We start from the raw sequence: 26,311 nt of genomic DNA, 5'->3' as shown, positions 1-26,311 counted from the left end.
GGCAGGCAAATTATGAAGAATGATTTGTTTTGTTTTTAAGAATGACAGTACGCTGAGTACAATGTACTTGGTGGGTAATATAATCAAAACCCTTCACAGACTCAGCAGTTTCAGACGTATGCTCTCTTATAAGCATCCCTTTTAACAATTTAATCTTTGTACTTATTTGTAATAAGAAATATATATTAGAAAGTTATCAAAAAGGCAATAAGGTTATCAATCTTGAACAAATATAAACACCAATCAACACACACTACCCTTATTGGCTGGTCAGCTCAAGACAAAGGTAACTATATTCATAACATGTTATTTTCAAACTTTTTAAAGATCATTTCATTAACATCATAACAACGAAGGCAAATTCTTCAGGAAATCAGAAATAAATACACAGCTTCAGCAAATAAAAATGATATTAATGTAATGATGTACATATTATAATAACTAATAAATTTTTTTGCAGATGCATTGGACAATGTTTTAGTTGTTTTAAGACTCCACGTAGATTTTAAACAGATTCATCAAAGACTTTAGACTTTGACAGTGCAGAAGTTGCTAGAATTCAGTGTCAGCATCATGTTACAGCGGTTAAAGTCAGTATCCCACGTGCAAGTCATATTAGCAAATGCATAGCAGACCTTTCCACCTAGGAAAACAACTAAACAGTGAGCTATTTATTTATGCAAACAGCAACTAAAACTTACCAGTAACTTCTGAGGCAGAATCTTCATCTCTTCGAGTCTGCTTCGACTTTGACTTGAAAATCTTGGCTCTGATGGTCAAATGTAGCTGAACTGAAAAAGACGTGATGTTATACTTTGTGCCAAAAATACGAAATGCTGTCATGATCACTTACCCTTTAGTAGTTCCAAACCATAAGACTTTCGTTCATCTTCGATAGAAAAACTGACATTTATATCCCTCCGATGAACGATTCACCAGATCTGTTCACGTTTCAAAAAGTGAATCGCAAAAAACATCACCCAATCCATATTAATCGCGTGGTTTCCTCCAAGTCCTCTAAAGAAACACGATCGCTATAAATATTTTAACAGTTTAAATTTAAACTTCTAAACCTAATCACATTCAAGGACCGCATGCACAGCAACTGAAGCTCTGAGTGAAATGCGAGCGCATTATCATAAGAACCAATCACAGCCGTTCAACGCCTCTGGAACCAATCAGGACTAGTCACGTGTGTTATGCGCATTGTTCAAATTTAAACAAGTAACGTTGCAACACCTTTTTGGAAATTAACATTTCTTTGGAAAATGTATCTATGATGCATTTCAAAAAATATGTTGCTGAAATTATTGTGGGAATTTCAGTAGTACAAAATATAATGTAATAGACAACAGCATTAAGTAGCCTTTTACAACAAATAATAATTGTAAGCTTATTGAAATGCTAATAATAGTTGACAAATGTTTCTAATACATTATAAGTTGGTATATTGTAAATGTAATTTTTTTTTATATTAAAATGATAAATACATAAATAATTAAACTATATTGCAGTAGGCCTAAGTGTTTATAAAGTACATACATTTTAAACACACTAAAATCTTAATCATTTTGCTATGTTCTTACACAAAGTAGGCTACACATAAAATGTACTTTAAGAGCAACATAAGCATGTTTTCTTTAAATACACTAAAACTTCACTAAAAGTATGGTTGTGTTTAGCATATTTCTTAAAAGTGTAACTAAGCATATATTTATTACCAAATACTTCTAGTACACTTTTTAGAAATATATTTAAAGTATGCTTGTAATTAGCATATTTATTAAAAGTATAATTAAGCATATATTTATTACCAAATACTTCTAGTACACTTTTTAAACTATATATTTAAAGTATGCTTGTAATTAGCATATTTATTAAAAGTATAATTAAATATATATTTATTACCAATGTACTACTAGTATACTGTTTAGAAATATATTTAAAGTATGCTTTTAATTAGCATATTTATTAAAAGTATACTTAAATATATATTTATTACCAATGTACTACTAGTATACTGTTTAGAAATATATTTAAAGTATGCTTTTAATTAGCATATTTATTAAAAGTATACTTAAATATATATTTATTACCAATGTACTACTAGTATACTGTTTAGAAATATATTTAAAGTATGCTTTTAATTAGCATATTTATTAAAAGTATACTTAAATATATATTTATTACCAATGTACTATTAGTATACTGTTTAGAAATATATTTAAAGTATGCTTGTAATTAGCATATTTATTAAAAGTATAATTAAATATATATTTATTACCAATGTACTACTAGTATACTGTTTAGAAATATATTTAAAGTATGCTTTTAATTAGCATATTTATTAAAAGTATACTTAAATATATATTTATTACCAATGTACTATTAGTATACTGTTTAGAAATATATTTAAAGTATGCTTTTAATTAGCATATTTATTAAAAGTATACTTAAATATATATTTATTACCAATGTACTACTAGTATATTTTTTATAAATATATTAAAATGCAATTCAATGTATTTTTAATGCACTTTAAATAAGCATGTTGGAAATACAAATGTATTATAAACATACTATTTGAATTTCAAATATATTTTTAATACATTTAATACTACGTCTTTTTCACCTGGGAGATATTTAGAGAGACCACATTTTTGCCATGGTTTTGTCCACTACTTTTTGAACAATGTTCCTCTGTTAAAATTGGCTTGCGATTCACATGATTAAAACACACAATTGAGGACACTTGTCTCCACATACTGGTCTGGCATACTCAAGTTTCAGTTCTTTGTTCTTGTCATGGCCGGTTGCTCAATAATGAGGAGAGAGTGGATCAATTCTTAGCACCAATAGTAATTATTCAAAGTGAACACCAAACAAGCCAAACCAAACTCAATTTAAAAAAATAAAATAAAAATCATGAACAAAACAACCGGTGTAATCACGACGAGGGCTGATAATGAAATGAGAGAAACATGGGGCTTAAATACACAGACCATATCAAGACCATCATCCACGGCACTAATCAAGCCATGAGTAACTATTGAAACTAACTAAGAGGGGAAAGGAAGAAATGAAAAATAAAACTCAAACACAGATCAAACATGACCCTGGCAGTTCTATAAGCCGGCGAGTTATTAGGTGTGTTTGACTTGAAGCCGCGCTGCTCAGACTGATCGGTGTATGACATCAACGTACCGGGAGAGCAATTCGAAAGCATTCAGAGCCGTCTGCTCTCTAATCGCTCTTGCGGTACTTTGATGTCATACAACGATCGGTTTGCTTCAAGTCGAACACACCTATTGATTCAAAAACCGCCTGGAACAATTCAGTCCGATTACTGAATGAATCGCTCAGGGGTGCGTTTCCCAAAAGCATCGTTAGCCAACTATGGTCGCAAGTTCCGTCGTTAACAGCGTAGTTCAACGAGCCTGTGTTTCCCGAAAACATAGTTCTAACAAACATTCGCAAACAACATCGCAAAGTTGTGCGGTTGGAACGACAGCTCTCGAGTTGTGGTTAGAAGTATAGTTTCTTGTTTGCATGACATTATTCTTGAGCCAAATAAGCAAGCTGATATTTAGCACAATCCATATCTTTTATTTAGAATACATATGTCATTTACGTCTTTTAGTTTGTCAAGAGATTTAAAGCACCGTTTTTGAAGAGTGCGCATGTGTGAGCCTATGATTGAATCTGGTAATAAAGCAATATAACTTAGAAAATTAAGAAAAAGTCCATGGTGTTACATCTGTCAGCTGCCATCTTCCTCACTGTTTCCATAGACTCTGTTATTCCCGGACTTCATTTCACTTCTGCTCATTAATAGTTTATCTGTTTCAGCTGTGTCTTGTTTCATTTGATCATCACCCTGTCTATTTAAATCATAGACAGTATATAAGATGGACACAGTTACCCCATAGATTTCAACGGAGAAAAGTGAAGCCCATTAGAAGCACTCACTTCCTGATGGCTAGGCGAACTGCGCAGGCTCAAACTGAGCTTGACGACGTAGATGTGACGTGAGTCTTCTAGTAGCTGTGCCGAGAGAAATCTGAATCATTCCCTTCCGAATCTCGCAGAGAGCGTGAGTATTAGCTGTCCATGAGCTAGCAGCAGGAGCAACTTTATCACTCTCTATGGGCTTCTCCCTTGACTTTATCGGACTTTATGCCTCCACGTCCCCCCGTCTTTACAGTAATTTCTCTACAGTGCGACAGAGAGTCGCGTGGTTATGACGCAATCGTTAGCCTATTTTTTACTAAAACGGCTTCTACGAGGTCATAACGTAAGATACAAAGTAATGGAGCCTTTTATACATTGTTGTGTTTCTTTAGAAATAAATAATGGACAAATTGAGTCTTTGGACGCCTCAGATGTAAAGTTATTCGCTGTCAAAGTGACGCCAAAATGATTGCAATGAATGGGAGTCAATAGAATGCTAACAGCAGGTGATGTTCTGCTACAATGGCGGCTCCCGGGGAGGCTTCAGTTTCCGGCGGATGGATTACCCACTTGATTTAAATGCCTTTTACCTTCATTCAGTATGAAGCCTTGTTTGTTTGATTTGGTTTACACTCTCTGTCAGCATTTTGAGCAGTTCCTGGTTTCTTTATATTGATCTGTTCCTGAGTTTTGGATTTCTTGTTCCCGGCTGCCTGAATGACGTGTAGAATGTGTGTAGTATGAATGTAATCCGGACGTACTGCATTCGCCATGTTGTCATTATCATGTGACCCACCGTCAGTTGTGTCACTTCACTGAAATTCACAAATCCTCACCTGTGGCCTCATGGGATAGTAAAGAGTTGCACACTTCAGAATCTCGCCGGAATAGGAGGTCATCCGAGTACTTTTTCTTCTCTTTTATAAACACTGTGAATTCGGACTTGTTTCTGTTGTCACATACTGTTTTTGACCTACTATAAAGTATGCAATTTCGGAGGCAGCCAAAACCAACTTCCATTTTATGTCGGAACTCAATGGAACTTCTAGATCCTACTGCCCCTTTTTGTATTTTTTCACCCTCACAGTTGGCAGCTAAACGCAGTACACTGCCGTGTATAACCAGAGGTGGACCGTAACAAAGTACATTTACTTGAGTACTGTACTTAAGTACACTTGAGTATATGTACTTTACTTGAGTATTTTTTTTTCTGGAAACTTTTTTACTTTAACTTCACTACATTTGAAAGACAAATATCATACTTTTTACTCAACTACATTTCTGTCAAGGTCCTTGAGTAGTAAGTTGTAGCGTCAGTCAGTGGATGATTTTGGTAGCAGGGGTTACATTTTGGCTGGAAATTCGGGTTGACGTCCAAACCCGATGTCAGATTGACGTCCAAACCCGATGTCAGATTGACGTCCAAACCTGATGTCAGATTGACGTCAACATCAAATGTTGGACAGACGTTTTGACATCAACGGACGGAGTGACGTCAACATCCATCGTCTGTCCGACGTTGGATTTTGGTTGGAAATGAAAGTCGGATTGACATCAGAACCTGATGAACCATCCATCAGTATGACCACCTAGCCTATATGTTTTAGATATGTCTGCAGTGTATTTTAGTAGCCTACACAGATGATAAGAATATTTTTTTAGGTGTACATATAATAAAATTCGTAAATTGTATGTCAATTTACATTTTTTATATTTAATTCCTATTTCTATATTTGTTGTAAAAAAAATCTGTCACCTCTACAAAATAAAAATAGCTATTTTTAACAACAACAACAATAATATAAACCTTAACACTTGAAATGAATATCAATGCCACATTCAAACATTCAGTTGAAAGCTATTTCTTTGTTAAAAAGTCTTGCAATTTACATAAAAAGAAAAACAGGCATGCAGGCTACTCTAATGTAGGAAATTCTGAACTGAAAAAAAAAACTCCCCATGAGTCACTGCTCACGAAGGATTTCTGCAAGTCTGCTCAAGATAACAGAATGTGGATTATTGAAAAGGTCTTTATGAGAGAAAGCTACAACACAGCATGCATGAGTATACAATTTACTTTGAAAGAATATAAGAAGTTCAGAAATGTTATTACATACGTTTACCCATACGCTATAGTCCTACTCATTTTCAAATGATACACAAATGCAATAATAAGCCCAATGGTATTTTTATTATAGTGCCTATGGGTAAGGTTTTTTATTTTTATTTATTTTATTTATTACAACCTTGAAATTAGCTTTTTATATTTTTCCTTAAATTATCGAGTGCCTTGTCTTTATATGTTTTTATAACCTTGGAATTACCTTCGAGAGGAAATTGGTGTTGTTGTTAGTGTTGCTTTTGGATTTTGAGTTACTTGTTTTTCATGAAAAGTCAGGCAGCCATGGATCTGAAAAATTAATACTTCAATCATTGCCACAACACAGCAAGCTCCCCAACCAACAGCTCGCACACACGTTTTGGAAGAAACTGAAACCAATACCCAGACAAAATCTAAAAAATAATTGAGGTAAGAATTGATTTATCAGAAATTTCACTGGAAGATTCAGTGCCGAACTGAGCAGAAGCTGTGACGAAATGAATCCGGAAGTCTGCGCTCTTTGCCCTATGGGAAAACCATCCATGCTTAAAAGAGATTTTCATTACATGGACTTTGATTCTTTCTCCGGTGACCAGAAGGAAAATAAGCAAACATGAATTTTCCCATTCCATGTTTTGAACAATCATGCATCTGAAGCAAATACGTGCAAATCCTGTCTGGAGACTTGTAAAATCCAAAAGTAAATATGTGGCAGGCAAATACAAAATGTTCCTCATCTCTCTAACTCCCTCACTCCTATTCTCCCATGTATCACATTAAGATTTGATTTCTTGCTCAACTTAGCAAACTCAAATAGAATAGGTTAGATTTAAGCATGTCTTATGCCCTGAGGAGTCTGTTCAGAGATATCAAGGCCTTTATCATGACATACACCCGATTAAAAAAGACCAGTGAACTAAGAGGCACCATCATGCTCATTTCATCTAGTGAAATCGTCAAAGCCTCTTAAACCAAGCATGCCATATCTTCATTTACAATATACCGATGTAATATGTGTTGTAAATTAAAGATGATTAAAGGTTACGAGTTGGTATTAATAAAACTACTCGCTTTTATCATTCTGTTAATGCTGTACTCATTTATAAATTGATTTCTGGTTTAATTAATGTATAATATTTTTTAATAGAGCAATTAGATGTAGCTTTTTATATTAGTTTTTCAAGCCTTTTTAGGCACATAGTTCATATTACTCAATTAATCACTATATAAAATGCATATTTTTAAGTTTTGTTTTATTGTTTTTGTGCTGATTGCAAATAGCATAATAAAAAATAGAACTTATTAAACCACGAAAAGCATCAGTAAAAGTGTCATTATTGTGCTTGGTTATGTTAATAAAATTGAGTCTAATTGTTGAAATGTTGAAGTATTTCTTTATTTGCTAAATAACAACAAAGCTTCACAGAAGAATCTTCTAGAATAATTTAGGGAAACTATGATTACAGATTGTATCTATAGAGCATGTGGGAAATCCTTGAATTGAATTTCACCTAATTCATTTCATGAGCAGTGTTGAGCACTCCAAGTAAACAGCCTGGTCTCATCTTTTCTTTTGCCAGCAGTCCTTCATTGTGTAATTTCAGTCTGTCACTCCACTTTAATTCATTTTTTTTCTTTCTGGAGGACTCCTCACAGTGAGATCCCGTTGAGGCTTTGCATGCCAGGTTAGCCAGACTCAGTATGCGATAGAAGCAGGGCAAATTCATCTGCTGCTCTTTATCTCGAAACATGTCACTGTGCGAGACCATTTCAGGAGGGTTCCCCAAAGGCACTTTTTTGAAAAAGTTTTTAAAAGATGCTTTTCTTCTTAGTATGAGCAGATCTGAGATGAAACTTTTGGATTTAACACAAATCAAAACCGGCAATTTGTCTCTAAAATTCAACATTAATTGTTACGGGACCTAATTTTATCCATCAGGCATTGATGGAATTGGTGAAAGAAGGTGATTATGCACATTATAGAGAAAACAAACATAAGAGTATCAAAAAGACAAGTGGTATTTTAAAAGGATAGTTCACCCAAAAATGAAAATGTATACATCGTTTACTAATCCTCAATTTGTTGCATGTCTTAAATTTATTCATTTATTTTTGAAAATCAAATGCTGTTTTTTTCCCCCATTGACTTACTGTATGGACAAAGACATGTGAAACATTTTTGTGCAAACTAATTATTTAACTTCCATTCTTAAAGATACCAAATATACCAAGATTCCATTCTTAAGATTTTTTTTTTCACCCATTCATATTTCAGAGTGGTCTGACTGGCTGCAAGATCACCTTCAGAAAGGTCTGCAATAAAACCAATCAATGTACCTACCGTAGTTTCAAGACAGTTTAATCACCGTTCTATAGTAATGCTCTGTTTTCATTGAAGGACACACACGCAGAAGTCACTCGGAGATAATGCTGTGCACACACAGAAACATCCATGAGCACAGAATCTTTCACTCTGGTTCTTTGCCTCCACGTCATGCATTACAATAGTTTATAAATAAATGTAATGCAGGAATTTGGTTCTATCCATCGATGGGTGATTGGATTGTGAGATGTGGGTGTTGCACTTAAAAAATGAATGCAAGCTTCCAGTTGATGGGAGCGGGGTTTAAGCGGACTAAAGTAGAGTAGCCATTTTCACCTGAAGATTGAGTTATGGCATCTTGATTAATCATTACAAGGTCAAAGAAAATAAATATAAAACAATGAAATGGAGATGGATGATTTATTCACATGAATTTAATCAATAGATTTGATCATTTAAGATTAGGCTTGGGTAACATGCTCACCATCACTCATGTTTTTCCACCTTCAGGTGCAAAAGAACAGGTGTATTGGTGGCAGAGGACTTCCTATTCCAATACAGCAAACCGTGCTTTTGCGGAATGGAACATTTGGTTACAGAGTACAACTGTATGTGATACTCACCCTGACGTGAATGCAGGAGCAAGTGGTAGATGAGCATGAGGTGACTGGGACCCAATTCCAAGTGTTCCTTCTGGGCATTTACTGACTTCACATCATTTAAACCCCGTTCCTAAAGCCAGAAATGAGGTCTCCATGACATTTTCAAAGAGGCTTGCGAACACCAGCCACCCCCCTTGGCGCATAATTTAACGTTACAGAAATGCGAACAACCAAAATGACTGTTACACCACTGGTCCACCCAGAGTTTATGTCAGTAGCATCTTTTTTATTTTTTTTATTTGTTGGAATATGAGAAAGTGGGGGCCAAATCAAGCCCTATGAAGGCGACTACCATATCAGCATGATGAAAACGTGTGTCGGTCCCTGAATTCTCCATAGGGGGCTGTGTTGAAAAGCTCCAGAGATCGTATCTTTCTGATAGAAAATGAAAAAGCAAATGGTCCAATTCAGCAGTGTCTTCTTTGGGATGTCTGGACACAATCAATATAACGCACAAAACAGTCAACAAGCAATCTCATCACTTCTCAAGGGCCATTTATTGTGGCTCCATTGAACATATGGTAATGACATCAGGACCACGGACAGTGACCAAACAAGTGCTTATGATGGGACAAAAGGGATGCAGTAAATAACAGCCTTGAAAAACACGGCATAGTTTAAACACCAATTTAAATGTAAACATTAAGGTGTATGACAACCCATTCCACTGGAATTTATGATGTTATCATACCAAAAGGGGACAATAGTGTGCCTGGTACTGTAAGTGTAAAGCAATATCATATTACTTGAACAAAACATGCAAAACAAAACAAAAAATCATAATTTCAAACGCATCCCATGAGATCAAGAGCATCACATTACATGTCCCCTGCCATGTTTAACAGCAGGCGACAGACAGATTGTGTTGGGATCCTGTGCTTTCTTTAAAAAAATTAACAATATGCATGGGGATGTTGGAAATAGAGTAATGACTCATTAGATCCTGTTGCTTTTCTAAAAAACTGTGCAATGCTTTATTTTAATGAAAAGGATTGCAAAAAAAATAATAATTGTTTTATTAAAGCTGACAATTAATTTAGTCTTCAACCCACTTTTTTAATTTCATTTTGTTAATGATATATTTTTACATTTTAATATTAATTATCATAAAAATAAAAAATAAAGATCTGAGGGAATAAAAAAAGGAGAAATACATGAAATCCAAGGTCTTTGTCAGGTAAGTGGGGCAAGGAGTCACAGAGAAGTAGGTGTCCCAGTTGAGTCACTTCCAATAAAGGGAGAAATGCCTTATGGGAGTTTTTTTGCTCATCTCACACAAACACAGTGGTGTTCCTTTTGTACATTCTTCCATTGAGTAACAGCCCTCAAGCTGTGCAGTTGAACAATCTCTGTTTGTTGTGTCTTAACGGATGCTGTCCAGGGAAACAACTGACACATCCACAGTGTTATCGCACCAGGTGTGCAGTTTTGGGGCATGATCATAAAGTATAATGCTGCATGCAGTAAATCAGTTCTGACCTAAGGACAAATTGATTGAGTTCTTGTGTGGATCTTGTGAAGTGAAGTTTGAGATCAACCAGCTTGCACTTTAGTAAGACAAACAAAGTAATTTGTAGTGGCCCTTTAGAGTTTATATCCTTTACTAGCTTGTGTCTTACATTTCTTCCCATTTCTTAGAATACCATGAACATCTTCCAGCTTTATTTGTTCTGTGTTTGTCATAAAAGCAGTTTCATCAACTTGATATACTGTATATTATAAAAAAATTTGTTGGTGTTTATTTAAATGATTTCTTCAGCGAACTTAATCTCGCATTCCCTATGAAATTGTAACGTGACATTTTACATGGGTAGGCTATGCTGCGTCTTTATGTGTTGAACGCCGGTTCGCCGCATGCGCACAACAACTGCTTGGGAATACTCCATCTGACATGCAGAGGACTATGGAAGCTTGTTTCCATCACAGAATAAAACATTTTAAAAGATAATTGCGACTTTTTTCTCAGATTTGCGAGATATGAACTTGCAATTGTGAGTTATAAAGTCAGAATTGCGTGATATAAACTCACAATTGAGAGAAATAAAGTCAGAATTGCAATATATAAACTCGCAACTCGTAAAAGTTACGAGATGTAAACTTGCAATTGCGAGAAAAATAGTCAGATTTGTGAGATAAAAAGTCGCAATTACCTTTTTTTCTTTTTTATTCCTTGGAGGAAACAAACTTCCATAGTGGACAGCACAGAATTTTGTCATCTTTATATCCTTTCCACACTCGAGATGTACAGTATATGATCGTGAGTACCTTTTTATCACCTCTGGCTCTCATATCCGCTTTTGTGGTTTCCACGGGCGTCTTCTACTGTTTTATTGGTATTTTATATCTTCTTAGAGTATTTGTTTGTCGGTGTTGTCCAGGTACTTGTGCAAATGACACGTTCACAATCGCACATAAAAACATTTCTGTCAGTACCACTATCGTCAAATACGATTGACAATAAGCATACAGTTAGGATTGGCGGTGTTGTTATGGTTCTGTTCTGGGCAAGAACTGTTCTGAGAGAGCAGCAATAACCCCCCTTAGGGTAAACAGAACAGAACCAACATGAATGCATTGCAGATATCATTAATTCAAGATTTTAAAGGGGACCTATTATGCAAAATTCACTTTTGTATGGTGTTGGACATAAATGTGTGTTGGCAGTGTGTGTACACAACCACCATACAGTGATACAAATCCACTCACTCCTTTTTTTTTAAATCCCCCTAAATCATGAGCAGTGTCTCCCAACAACCTGTTTTCAGAATGCGGCTTTAGTGACGTCACTACAGCCACAGGCCCCGCCCACGAGTGTTGACAGAGACTGCCGTTTTAACTTAGACCCGCCCTGATCGAGGTCACAGCGAGTTGTACACATCCGCCATTGCTGCATTGATGAGAATGTCTCCCAAGCGTTGAAGGTGTTGTGGCTATAGATGTATTCATTCACATAGCTCTCTATTTACTCCTGAAATCTGAGCCTGCCGCTGAAGACGAGGTGGGTTCATTTTCATTTTGTGCAAAATTCTCCCTCAAATCTACCGAAATTTATGTACTTGCGCACTTCTTATACTGTGTTTACTCAGCTCTTAAAGTGATTTCTGGAGTAAAACTGACGCTTCATCTTTTGTGACATACAATAAACTTTATTAAACTCATGAGTATATTTTGTGTCATCATTCAGACATGGTCCTACAGCAGGCTTGTATTAATAGTGGCTACAATCAATGACACATAACCGTAATTAAACTAAACTATACCTGTTCCAACTCCATACAGCATATATTCTCTGACTCTTGGCATTATTGTCCGAGTCAAAATGAACACCGTTACTGTGAGTTTCTGTTTTGATATTATCATCTTTCCGTGAGTTGAGATTGTTCACTGAGCGCGAGCTGGTTAGGCTCCGCCCCCTGTGCCGTGAACCAGCAGCTCATTAGCATTTAAAGGAGACACACTAAAACGGTGCGTTTTTCTGAGCCCCAAAAAGTGACGATTTAAACATGCTGTAAAAAATTATCTGTGGGGTATTTTAAGCTAAAACTTCACATACACACTCATCAGAGACTTATATTAGGCTACATCTTGTGAAAAGGGGCATAAAAGGTCCCCTTTAAAGTACAACATAATTCGAGATTTTTTTCTGATTCAAAGGGCACTCAGAAGGCCAACTACTGACTGACGAGAGGAGGAGCTGGGGATGGAGGAGGGTAATTTGCTCCTGAGAAACGCAACAGCTGCTGATAATACTGAAGGAACTAATACAGTGATAGGCGTCGTATTCCTATAGACGTGGATCAGCTGAGAGTCAGCCGATGCAAGCTTGATTAACGTGACCTGCCATAACTGACACTACGCTTAATATTTACAATGCGTAATGTGCGCACGATGGTAGTGTACCAGCAAACTTTTGAGTTGTGTGTGAGTGAGTAAAGTGTTTAATTTTTATGTTTAATCTTTATATGTTTGTGCAATTAAAGGCAAATATGACGCATATCAGCCGTCACAGCAAACCAACACTGAGACAAACATAACAATATTAATAGAAACAAATATTATACATGATGCATTGTAGAAATCAATTAATCAAAAGACAGATTTAAGGCTTTACAGTAATTCACAGTGGGGGGTTTTCTCATGTGTGCGTCATGCATCGTTTCTCGTGATAAAGTGTGAAGGTAGTGACCTACAGTAATTCTATATTAAGAGTAGAAAAAGTTTTTATGCCCATTTTCATTTCTGGATTTAAAAAATTCTATATATAATGAGTATATTTATAATACAGGCTACCGTATTTTAAATTGGACATCCTTATAGAAAAACAAAATTATTTTTTTCCAAACCTTGCAATCACCTGATTTTACAGAAATCAAATGGAGGACTGAGGCATATTTTCGACTAAGAATCAATTTCTTCCCATTTCTAATTCTTAAAAAATTGCTTTTGCGTAAGCAAACATTAAGGCGTTATTTAAGGCGTTATAATCTCTTTTTTTTTAAAGAAAAAGAAAGTTTTGTTTTTACCACATTGAGAACGTTTTAGGTTGCCCGATTAAACATTTTTCACAGCATTTTCTTTGTGTGTAATTTGTAAGTGAAATTCAGTCACCTGTAATGGATCATTAGCTCCTGGTTCCCAGAAACGTAGGCAACAGTTCTTGTGCTTTTATCTGTGAATAAGAATATGATATAAATTGGTCAGGGATCAACTGAGGCATCAATTAAATTCTGCCAGCTCATTTAACTTATTTTAGAGGGTTTTGAACTATGCTGTGCTGCATAGAACATTTTATTTCCATTTTATCTTGGCTAGCTCTTCTCTTTTTTACCATTGCAGTAGATTATTCCCTCATGTAGAGATGGAAATGTTGTGATAAAGTTTATCCCCTCAATATTACCCTGACCATTTCCAGGGCCTCTGAAATTGATCTCCACAGATTATCCAATACATATTATTCTTGCGGTTCGTAACAGTTCAATGTATCAAATCTGGGTGGCTAGAAGCTCGCTGTTTGGTGAGCAGTGGTAAACTCACATCATTTTAGTATGGGAACATTCCATGGCAAATAGAGCAAGTCAGGAGAGAGTATCTCCGAGTGGGAAAATATATGCACCACAAGTGTTATCAGAGGGGGTTAGGGATTAGTCTCATTTGAGTTACACCGGATTTAGTAAAAATCCCGTGCACACATGACTGATTCTCAAAAGTACTCCATCTGCCTCAAGATGAGTGTAAATCAGTGGTTCAGAAACGACACCTCCTCAGACGACGAATCACAAACATATTGAATCCAGAGGGGATTTCAGTGTACATTGCTTAGCTGACCCTATTTCAACTTGAGTAACAGCAGAGGCAATTATTTCCTTTCAAAATAGCTTTTCGACATGGATGTCAATTGATGAGGCCTGGAAACTCACATTTGTCATTTTAAAAGCATTTGAACACATTTATTTCTATGAATCACAGTTTGGCAACAACAACATATCTAACAAAAAATATATAACTGGCAGTACAGATTTTTTTCAACCAAACACATTAAACCAACAAACCAAAAAAAGAGAAGAAGTTAAGAATCACAGTAAACATTACACTAATTAATAACTATCATGTGCAAGATCAGACAACATTATCAAAAAAGCTATTGTGCATGTCCAACATAATAGACAGCTTAGTCCCAGTTTTTTAATCCTCCCCTAAAAATATGAATGCTTGTAAACAGTATAGTCATTTAATCTAGGAAAATGGCAATGGATGCTTGTTTATACAAGAAAGCAGTAGCTGAAACATTCAGTTAAAATGCTCATTTGTTCGAAGCTATCAATAAAGCATACTAATATATGAGCATATCATTTTTTTAATGATAATTATACAATCATTTTTTTATTTAAAAGTAAAATCTAGTTATAATATTATACCGTTTTAGTTAATACATGTAAGTGCACAAATATTTTCCACAAGTACACAGTGTCATACAGTATTTACACTACACGTAGTAAAGCAAAATACCCTTGTGTTCAATTATTATGAGTAACGGCTCACGTAAAGCCGCAATGTCTTGTCAGACCTCAAACAGATCATTAATGTACAGCACAATTAGGCATATTTGTAAAAAAAAAAAAAAGAGTATGTGTCTATGGAATCAACAAAAGACATGCCAAACTATGAGTTGTTGCTGAAAGCATTTTTTCAACATACAAAACACTTATGAATTATAGAAACACACTGATAAGGCAATAAGGACATGCTTTGACATGTTTGACACATTCTCCATGGTTCACTCAGACTGCTGGGAGTTGATAATGGCGTGATCAGTCATTTGTTGTTATTGTTTAGAGATACTAGGAATGTACGACACTATCAAAATATGTCCATGATGTTTTACATTCATGGTTAATACTTTCAAATGGTCTCAGCACATTCACTAGGCAGGTGAATTGTCCTATTTACAAGAACATCGGTTAAAGGCTTGTCTAAAACAGCGATGCGGCTATTCACAAATGAAAGGTTACTGATATGCAATATACTAAACATCAACACAATTAACACTGTAACAAAGGCAAGAAAATATTTTTTTGACAGTCAAGGAGAGTCACTTAAAGGACAAGTGCAAGTGTTTTAAAGAGATACGAGACAAGAAACCAGGACACAAAAAGCCAGACGTGCTTTGTTCAAAGAACATCAAAAGACAAAGTTGATGTTCTTTGATATTGTGTCTTTGTATGTGAGATTCATTAACCTATATTATTTATACATAAGTTATTGAGTCCATGTTCATAAAGGTACTTTTTAAATAGATGATTCTTTAAAGTTTATATATATATAATATATATATATATATATATATATATATATATATATACAGTGAAATGCACACTAAAAGTTTGGGGTTCATTTAGGCTGCAGTAAAAACAGTAACAGTGTAAAATATTATCACAATTTACTTGATTACGTTTTTAATTTTAATTTTATATTTTTTTTTTATGTAATTTATTCCTGTGATGGCAAAGCTGAATTTTCAGCATCATTACTCCAGTCTTCAGTGTCACACGATCCTACAGAAATAATTCAAATATGATTTGCTGCTTACGAACTTAAACATTTTTTTTATTATCATCAATGTTTACGGGTATTCACATACTTTTTCCTGTAAATAAAAAAATATTTTATTTGTTTATATTAGGCATACTTTCATTATGGCCATACGCACATTAATCTAACATACAGAAATTTACCATGACAATGACAAAAAAATGCACAATAAGAACACAAACATTTAAAAACACAACTAATAAAAAAAAAATCACTATGCTGCAATATATGCAGCATGCATGCATTAATGCAAATGTGTCTGAGAGCACACGCATGCACACAGTGACAAGAGGTCATGTTTATCTGAAGGGCCACAGCTGGCTTTCCTCACCTGGAAAAAAATCCATTAAACTTGCAATTCGTGGTGCAGTAAGGGAGAGCATACCAAGGTCTCCCGACATGTTTTCCAAGGAACAACTAAAGAGTTCAAGTTTGTGACCAGCACTCCTCAGGCTTGACCGATCAATGCCTGAGGCTAGACCAGCTATAGATCTTGTCTTGTGTTTATTAGTGGCGGATTACTGAGCAATTGCTTCTAAATGGGTAAAATGAAGGAAATCGAGGAAAATCCCCTTCATTGAGGAAAATATATCCTCTGCTGGAGAACCTTCCACTGGGAGTATGATCTATGCAAATCTATAATAATAAAGAGAACATCCAAAAGGACAATTCTGCCCCCATTTATCCACCCTCGGGTTGTTAGAAACTTACTTTCTTCTCTGGAACATAAAGGAAGATATTTTGAGAAATGTATATGTTATGTCCATGCAAGTCAATGGTAACTGTGTTGCGCATAAGAAAGTCATTCAGATTTGGAGTGACACAAGGGTGAGTAAATGGTGACAATTGACATTTTTTGGTGAATTTTAACATTTTTAACCATATGAGTCCTGGATTCCCGTAGCACAGTATAAAATAAAAAGACAAACAAGAGCATAGACTAGGAGCATATTATGAAAAACCCTGAAAAACAACCTAAGTACAATGGGGCACTTACATCACTCCGAGGTCAGGCAAGGATAGACTCTGGCATTTCCACCCAGATATGAAAATGCTTTCCTCCATTTTAAGCAAAACCTTTTATCTTTAACCTTGTTTTTATTTATTTATTTTACAAGACTACAATGAGGTTCAACAACACAATACAACTGACAACAATAATAATAATTTATTTTGACTATTAAAATTATTAAAACTTTTTGAAATAATTTGACATTTTACTTGATACATGCTCATTACTCCATTACTCCAGTTTTGTGTTACATACATTTTTAAGAAACCATTTAAATGTGGTTTATTTAGTTCTCAAGGAACATTTCTTATTGTTCTTATTTATTATTATTGCACATTTCTGTGCTGCTCAATGAAGTGTGGAAAATGTAATACAATGTCTTTTTTTACAGTTGCTGTATTATATTTGGTCGGTCATATTTTGCTTTAGAAATGGCCAGACACAAACATATTTTTCCAGAAACTCATCAGTCTGTTCTTTTGAGAAATGAAGGCTGTTCCATGTCTACTGTTTTTAAAGAAGAAAGACAACTGGATCTAACCAGGACAGAAAGTGGACAGCCCCAATGCACAGCAACAAGAGGACAAACACATCACAGTCTCTAGTTTGAGAAACCGAACCCTGACTGGTGCTCAGCTGGAAGTTTCACTGAAGAGTACACAGGAAACACCAGCTTTGCTGGCAGAGTTTTTAAAGGAAATGGCAAAAAAAATAGAAAAATAAGAAGCAAGGGGTAGAATAGACAAAATAACTTTAAATATTGGGAGGTAAATGATAAGAAAAGAGTAATATGGATGAATGAATAATTGAGGTGTTGGTCTGTTGTGGGAACTGATAATATGGTTGATAAGATTATAATATTACAAGTAATGATAGCCTAGAAATCTAGATGCACCCTAGCGGCAGCAACATTTATTTTGCAGCAAGGGTAGTCTAGCAACTCTCAGTTGGCTTTCGAGCTGGAAAAAACAAACTCTAGTCAGGCCAATCACATCGTGTATAGAGTCGGCGGGCGGGCTTAACATTATGACGACAGAGTTGCGACGGTTCCCTGCTACTTGAAAACAAAGAATGGCTGCTGCTGCTGGCGAACAGCTATCTTTCAAATCGGCTTTGGCCGTGACTCTGGAAGACTTGGAGTTAAGCTTTTCTTTGAGAAAAGAACAAAGAACAGCACTGAAAAAAGGAAGAAGTGTTCGGAGTTTTGCCGACCGGATCTTTGCCACTCTGACAACGTCACCTTCTTCGTTGCTCTGGGGTGCGTTTCCCGAAAGCATCGTTAGCCAACTATGGTCGCAAGTTCCGTTGTTATCAGCATAGTTCAACGATTTGGTGTTTTCGTTCCAAAGAACGTTCGCAAACAGCATCGCAAACTTGTGTGGTTGGAACGACAGCTCTGGAGCTGTGGTTAGAAGCATAGTTTCTAGTTTACATGAGATGTAGACTGAATAAATCCTTATCTTTAGCAAAATAAGCAAGCTGACATTCAGTACAACCCGTGTTATTTATTTAGAATACATACAAATGTTTACAAATTTACGTCTTTTAGTTTGTCAAGAGATTTAAAGCTCCGTTTTGAAGACTGCGCATGTGCGAACGTGCTCTACTATGTAAGAACGAGCCAAATATTGAGTCTGGTAATTAAACAAAATAACTGAGAAAAATAAGAAATGGTCTTCAGATGCCATGTATGTAACTTATATGACAAAATCTAGCGTTAATTCGATCTCAAACAGATTAATTAAAATAAGTTATTAGTCCACCACGTGCGAGACGTCATAAACCTACGTGGTTGAACGATACTTTGCGACATACGGTTTCGGGAAACAGTCGTGACTAGCTAGTTGATTTCTCCAACGATACATCGTACTATGGTAGTTAAGCAGTGAGCTATATAGTTGTATGGGAAACGCACCCCTGGTTGGTTGTAGCGCTATCCTAGGGAATTTGAAAGACAACCGTTTATCCCGCCCCTCGGATTGAGCCATCCCAATGGTGAGTTCGCAGACCTAACATCTTGATGTGGGTCTGGCTTGCCAGGCTAAAGTAATGATGCAATACCAATGAAATCTAACAGACCAGATAACTCACAGTTTCAGTCTCTGTAGCTAACCTGACTTAGGTTAATAAAACCTGGCTATGTTGACACTATACTAGTGTTTACATATTAAACTCGTGGCCACGAGAAAAGCGTTGTTCCCTCAACATTTCGAGGCCATTTCTTCACATCGTGTGGCCACAACAGGATGTCATTACCTTGACAAAATGATCTTGTGGCCACGATATATCATCACGTTCCCACGAGCTAGCAATAATCGTAGTATGTAGCCATTTTGAGATTATTGGCATCAGCTGATTAACTAACCATATCTGCTTAGCCGATACTAATCAGTAGGTTTTCAGCCATGTCAATGGATAATATACAATTAGCTTGTTTTTTTTTCCGATATTATCAGTGAATTTAGAGTAAAATGAGAGTTAATTTCACTTAAGCATTTCAATTACGTTCCAGCCAGCATAGTATTTGCTATCATAAAAAAACTGTATATTATGTACACTCCCTTCCAAAAGTTTTGAGTCAGTAAGATTTTCTAAACAAATGAATAGTTTCTTGAGCACCAAATCAGCATATTAAGACCAATTCACACTGCACCGATGCTGACCAACACAGACAATCACCAATATTTCAGATGCAGTATGTTTAATCTGCGAAAACAAACCCAGACAGATGTACCGTCAGGGGTAACATGCTTATCATACAAAACCTGCCGAAGTGTTCGCTGCCATCTGTCGTAAAATGTGAATTGGCCTTTAGAATGATTTCTGAAGGATCATGTGACACTGAAGACTGGAGTAATGGCTGTTTTGTCATCACATGAATAAATCATGTCTTCTAATATATTAAAATAGAACAATTATATCAGTTATTTTAAACTGTAATAATATTTCACAATATTACTGTTTAGTGTATTTTTTTATCAAATAAATACAGCATTGGTTGGCCAAATCTACTGCACAGTAGTATGCAGCACAGCACAGTATGCTGTATATATATTTAAAAAATAGGATGTGCAACAGAACATGTTATGCACACATTTCAAAGAGCGGCGTGCTACATTGCTCTGTGCATGTTTAATTCAGCAAGTAGCTTCCAGTTATCAAAGAAACATAAAAATTTGATCAGCAGACCAATGAAGCAATGTAACAACAAAGAACACCGCTGGTTCTTTGAAATGAAAGGTCATGAAAAGTCATGCGCATTGCATTTTGGGATAGAGTATCCCACACAGTGCACTCTGAGCAGTTCATCCAGTTATTCCATGCAAACTGAAAATATGCGTACAAACTGAAGTAGTAATAAACGTAGCATGCTATTCCAATAACAGCCTCTATCTTCAATTTATGCACAATTGGTTTTACCATCTCAGGTTATCAGTTAAATGAATGATTTTGGTAACAGGTAGTTACACATTACTACATGTACTCACTATAGTCATAACAGTAAGTTATGCACAATTACAAGCAACTAACCCTAAACCAAACCCTAACTCTATAGTAAGTACACATAGTTAATTAATATTATTCAGTACTTAGTTGAGTAAGTACAATATAATACGTCACCTCAAAATAAAGTGTAACCAATGTTTTAGATTAAATGAGAGAGAATAGGAAGCTCACAAATGTTACTTCACAATTCAGCCAAGTTGCCATTGTGCTGGAAACGCACCTACTCACACTGCTCAGGATAAACCATTTTAGACATGAGATATTTTAACAAGAATTGAGCGTTTAGCCTCAGGGAGAAATCAAATCGGACCTTTGGCATTCATGTAGCATGCTAACCTTGCTAACCACATGATGAAAGAAAACAGTACCTGATTGGCATCAAAGGGCAACCCTCTATCTACAATTTCTGGTATGGGCAAAGTGCTCCTCAGATGTTGGACAATATTGGTCTTTGTGATGAGTGCTGGGGGCGACTCTCAAGTTTTCAAGGCAAAGCACGCCATGAAACACAGTTCTTGGAAAATTACTATATGAGGATGCTGTTGTGTGTGTGTGTTACACATTAGCATATTTAATTAAAGATATGACTTCTCATCATCTCTTGCAATGAGGTTCGTTAAAATGGCTGTGCTTGATACTTCCGTGTGAATCTTGCATCAAAAGTCCACCTCAACAGAATTCCTCCTTCGGGTCGCTTTGCATGTACGTTACTTCTTTGCTCTTGGCCGGGATGGAGCACCCGTTGTGCTGGTGGTTGAGAAGGCTCTTCCGGCCCGGTTGGGTGGTTGGCTCTGAGGGGTCACACACAGCGACAACGGTGGTCTCCATTCGTGAGAGCGTGTACATGCTGCTCTGGCGCGCTACTTTATGCCGCATGGCCCGAAGCTCAAGCTCGTCGTAGTCAGAAACCCTCACAAACGGGCACCAGCGGAAAACCTGTTTAAAGCCGGCCCGAAACCTGAGCCAAGACGAGAATAAACACAAAACATGAATTAAAAACTGAGCAAATTTATGGGCAAAAAGGCTATATTAATTGCACATTTATGCAGGATTTTATCTCTCACTTGCAATTGCAACTTAATTTCATGTGTTGCAACTACATTTTTTTATATCACAGTGTGACTATTTCTTTCTATCTTTCTCTACTTTGGGTCATAGTCTAAAGCGCACAGGTGCACTTAGGGCGTATCTGAATCCACTTTTGCTACACTTTTCTTTGTCAAGTTTTTGCACTAATATTTTTTAAGTAAATTGCACATTCGTATCTAAGTAAACTCTACTTAAGGTTAAGTGAAAGTAACATAGAAAATAAGTAATTCTAACTTGGCTAATAAAAGGTTAAGTATTATCTATTTAGTTGTAAGTTTCCTTTGCAATACATTTCACTCAAACAATACAACATTGAATAAAACCACACTTTTGAAGTATATGTTTTACTTAGAAATATCTAAGTAATTAATACAATAGATATTGTGTGAGATACCACGTCTAATTACATGTCATGTGAACGCAGAGACCTCAATACTTGGTGGATAATACACAATGACGGTAACATTTGATGGATCGTTTTTAAGTTTGAATGTGTCATTTTGAATAGAAAATGAACTTCAAATGCCACAAAATGGCAAGTTACTAATCCTAACAACAAAAGCAATGATAAAACAGTGTAATTACAACTGGAAAACAGTGAAAAAACAACCTCATTAATTATTCAAGGCCCAGTGCATGATGGGAACACCTGTATCAGAAAAGTTGAGTAATTGTACCTAATTTTATAATGTTGATATTTACGCTTTCATTTCTACACGACTGAATTGAGTACTAATATAGAATTTACTTCATTTTTTTTATTCTTGCCTGAACTAACTTTTTCATGTAAATTACATAGTTTTTTTTTATGTAGAATTTACTTCACCACAAAATCATTTTTATCAGTGTAGTTTAACGACGAGAGAAAAACAAATGGTCGTCATGCCCATCACATGGTCTAAAAGGGTTGTACCTATTCTCTTAATGAGTAATTGGTGTGTTTTACATTGTAATCCTTTTATTTGTAATATTTGGCAAGTTTGTGTGTTGCTGCACGTCCCTGTGTGTGTAATGAGTGGAGTGTACGTGCGTGTTGGACCCGCCTATAGGCGCATATTACTAACGCGCTCTAAAAAAAAAAAAAAAAAAAAAAAAAAAAAAAAAAGTTTCAGTTGGTCAATGGCGCAGTCAGTTGCCTCAAAATATCAACGTGCCAACAATGTGCCTGTAAACACTAGGGATGGGACGATACACTTAAACTCACGATACGATGCACCTCGATATGCCAGGGTCACGATACGATACGTCGCGATACGATATCAAAAAAGGAAAAAAATATTACTGTATAACAACAACTTATTTATTTTTGTTTCAGCTGCACACAGGGAAACACAAGGCCTAACTGGCCAAACACACACAACTGAAACGCGCTCACACACACACAACTGAAACGCGCTCACACACAACTGAAACGCGCTCACCGCTCACACACACACACACAACTGAAATGCTCACACACACACACAACTGAAACGCGCTCACACACACACACACAACTGAAATGCTCACACACACACACAACAACTGAAACGCGCTCACACACACAACTGAAACGGGCTCACTCACACAATCTGTTTTGCACGCGGACTTGACGGAGGTAGAGTTGGTGAGTTACTCTATTGCCGTCTTTGTCTTTTTTTAATGAGAAAGCCAAAATACTGCCAGACATATATGACTTGTATCCAGGCGGAGCGTCCTCAATTTCGACCTCGTTTGACTCCATGGTCGGCTATTTGGGGGCAAGGCAGTTGGTGCTAATGCTAATATTTGTCAGCTCGCTCTAGACTGCAGTGTTGTTGTTGCAGCGCTGTCTTGACGTGATGACGTACCGCAGCCGCACCGTTCCCCGGATACAGAGCCATAGAGAGAAAGAGTTGCGACACTCCCATAGACCTCCGTTGTAAAAAATGGCGGCGCTTTTAACCGCCTACTTCCGGGATGTGGAGATCGGATTAGTTCCAAACACTGTCATTTGAGCGTTGAACCCCATTCACTTACATTGCAGCGCGTCGAGTTGTTCCAGAGGTAACTTGCTGAAATATCGACCTCTTTTGAATTGTCAACTGTCTATATTGTTTCAGAGGCCCTTTGCGATGCTTATAATGGTCTTCATTTGTACATGCACAGCGTAATTATTTATATTTTATCTTGGTTGTATCAACCGATTTTCTAGCATTGCCAGCGTGACTTCGCCAGCTGTGAAGGTAGCATATCTGATTAGTTCGGTAATTCATCGCTACCACCTTTATAGCAACTTTTATTTAATTGATTTTTTGGGATATACTAACTTTTCATTTATTGTCTTGAGTGAAGCGGCGTGTGAGAACAATGCTGGACCTCTAAGATTGTTATGGCCATCACCAATCCTGTCTGTTTCATGGATCACCTGCCCCTGGTTTTTGTTTTTCTTGTTCACACAAGCACACATTTTTGTTGTCTGTCATTGTTTAATAAAAAATATTTTATTTGAAAACCTTCATTTGTATCAGCCATGCGAATTCTGAACGGACCGCCACGGCAGACCGCTGCGTGATCACGAAGGTAACGTTAGGCTAATGGCTGAATCGGAATTTATAGGCCTAAGCAAAATCACGGGAATCAATAGCCTAATACAGCCCAGTTGTGCTAAAATAAATATCATGAGACGTCCATCATCAGATGAATGATATGGAAAAGTTAAGTTAGAGCCGCTAAAGCCAGTGCTACTACCCATGCGACCATGAACACTAAGCTTTTCCCTCCAAAAATATAGCCTAAAACTTATCTAAGTAATATACAGTACCTCGTTGCCCCTCCAAATGCAAAACTGATATTAACAAAATGCAATAACAGCTGAAAAAGTACTTGGGTATGTGTTTTATTTTATATTTACCGTTCAATAATGCAATCGCTGCTGTCTGTCCCATAGAATAACATGACAGCCAGCGTATGTTTTGGAACTATTGGTGCTTACATGAACCACGTGACAGCCACAGCGGCGACATCAAAGAGTGTCGCAACTCTCTCTCTCTATGGCTCTGCCCGGATATATATATATTTTCATTTAGTTTTACCCTGCTTGATCAGCAGATAGTGCTGCCAGCCTGTCACCATAGACTGTATGTCTTCCCCATATACACACACACACACATATAATACACTAAATTATTTATATACTACGCAAATCATGCAGCAGTGCCATCTATCTTTATTTCGCGATCCATTTTTTTCGACCTCGATGCGTTTCGTCACGTTTTGTATCGCGATATTTTGTCAAACGATATTTCGTACCATCCCTAGTAAACACCTAGTTTTCAGACGAGGATGCTCATGGGCGCATAAATGGGCGCAAATGCATTTGCTATTTAAACAACGTGAAAATGATAACCGCGTCAGGCTTAAACTAGCAAACGCTTGCACCTGGCGCCGCATTGCACCGGGTGTATGATGGAGCCCATTATCTCACAATTACTTTATTTTTTACTCTGAGGTGGAAACAGGCTTTAAATGCCTTTGCAAATGACCAAAAGCCATTAAAAGAAATCAATTTGTTGAGTTCGAGTGAATGCACAGGATAAAGAGAAAACCACTATCACAGGTTAGGTGTCAGAGGCTACTGCCAGCATAACAAGCTTAGCAATGTATTTTTAATAATCAAATACTGTCAGGTACATTAAACAGCTGTTATTTCGCCCGCAATATTCAGCACATTGATTGATAATGATCCTGCCAAGTCTAGTTTTCCGCTTATTGAATAGCGTTCGGTTGCAAATTGTTATGCTCTGGTAATGGTGTCATTGCAAACTAAGCCAAATGGGACCTGAAGAAATTAGATGTGGATTATTTATCATGCAGTCTTGCATTTTAACCATATTTTCCATCTGTAGTGCATTTACATAAAGTCAATGCTATGGCTGTCCCAGGCTGATCAAGTTACTGGTGGATAGCAACGGTTGCCAGGCTACAACTGTAGAGTGCTCAAAAAAAAAAAACAAGGCTGCAGAGCTGTAAAGGTCATTAGCTATATTTTATGGGGGGCTTAAATGTACAGACTTGCTCTCACTGTATGGTACAGTGAGCTTTTAAATAAACCCGTGAAAGACATTTCATGCCAATGATTTTGTATGGCCATGAAATGAATGATGTGCGTTTCACAGTACATGTTCAAGCGGGCAAACATAATGTCTTTCATCTTAAATAGCTCTTACATATTAATTTTAAAGTATGTATCACAAATAATATACTTTGTTACCAATGTAATACCTGAGAGTGATTTTTTTCTTAGTCGTTTTCTGCTTGGGTTTACTGGGTTTAAATGGTCATGATAGGAGTTGAAATTTTTTTATGTAAACATATCTTATGTATAATGTTTCGTTGCTTTACTATTTTTTTAACCATGCTAATTTTAATAGATGCATTGGCCTGAGTGACTTCCATTGTTAGTGCATTGCTGTAAAGATGACTTTTGCTAGTTTTTGTAAACTAAAGAATGCGTCTAAATGTTCTTCTGTTGTGATCAATGACAGATCAAGGATGATGTCAATACAGACTAACTTGTATTGAACCTGGAACATTCCTTTAATTAAAAAAGGTGGCTC

At 36.3% G+C, this 26,311-nt stretch overlaps 1 protein-coding gene across 1 annotated transcript in view; it reads right to left on the bottom strand.

Moving 5' to 3' along the window:
• Positions 1-20,190: 20,190 nt before the first annotated feature.
• The window catches only part of tacr3a (tachykinin receptor 3a), a 30,499-nt gene continuing 24,378 nt past the window's right edge, over positions 20,191-26,311 (bottom strand). The window contains 1 exon segment of the mRNA XM_079616625.1: positions 20,191-21,603. Within this exon segment, the coding sequence (XP_079472751.1) occupies positions 21,315-21,603 (289 nt within the window). The 3' untranslated portion in view covers positions 20,191-21,314.

The sequence above is a fragment of the Phoxinus phoxinus genome (assembly GCF_949152265.1).
Source record: "Phoxinus phoxinus genome assembly, chromosome: 6".
Taxonomy (NCBI): Eukaryota; Metazoa; Chordata; class Actinopteri; order Cypriniformes; family Leuciscidae; genus Phoxinus; species Phoxinus phoxinus.
This window is presented reverse-complemented; position numbering and strand designations above follow the sequence as displayed.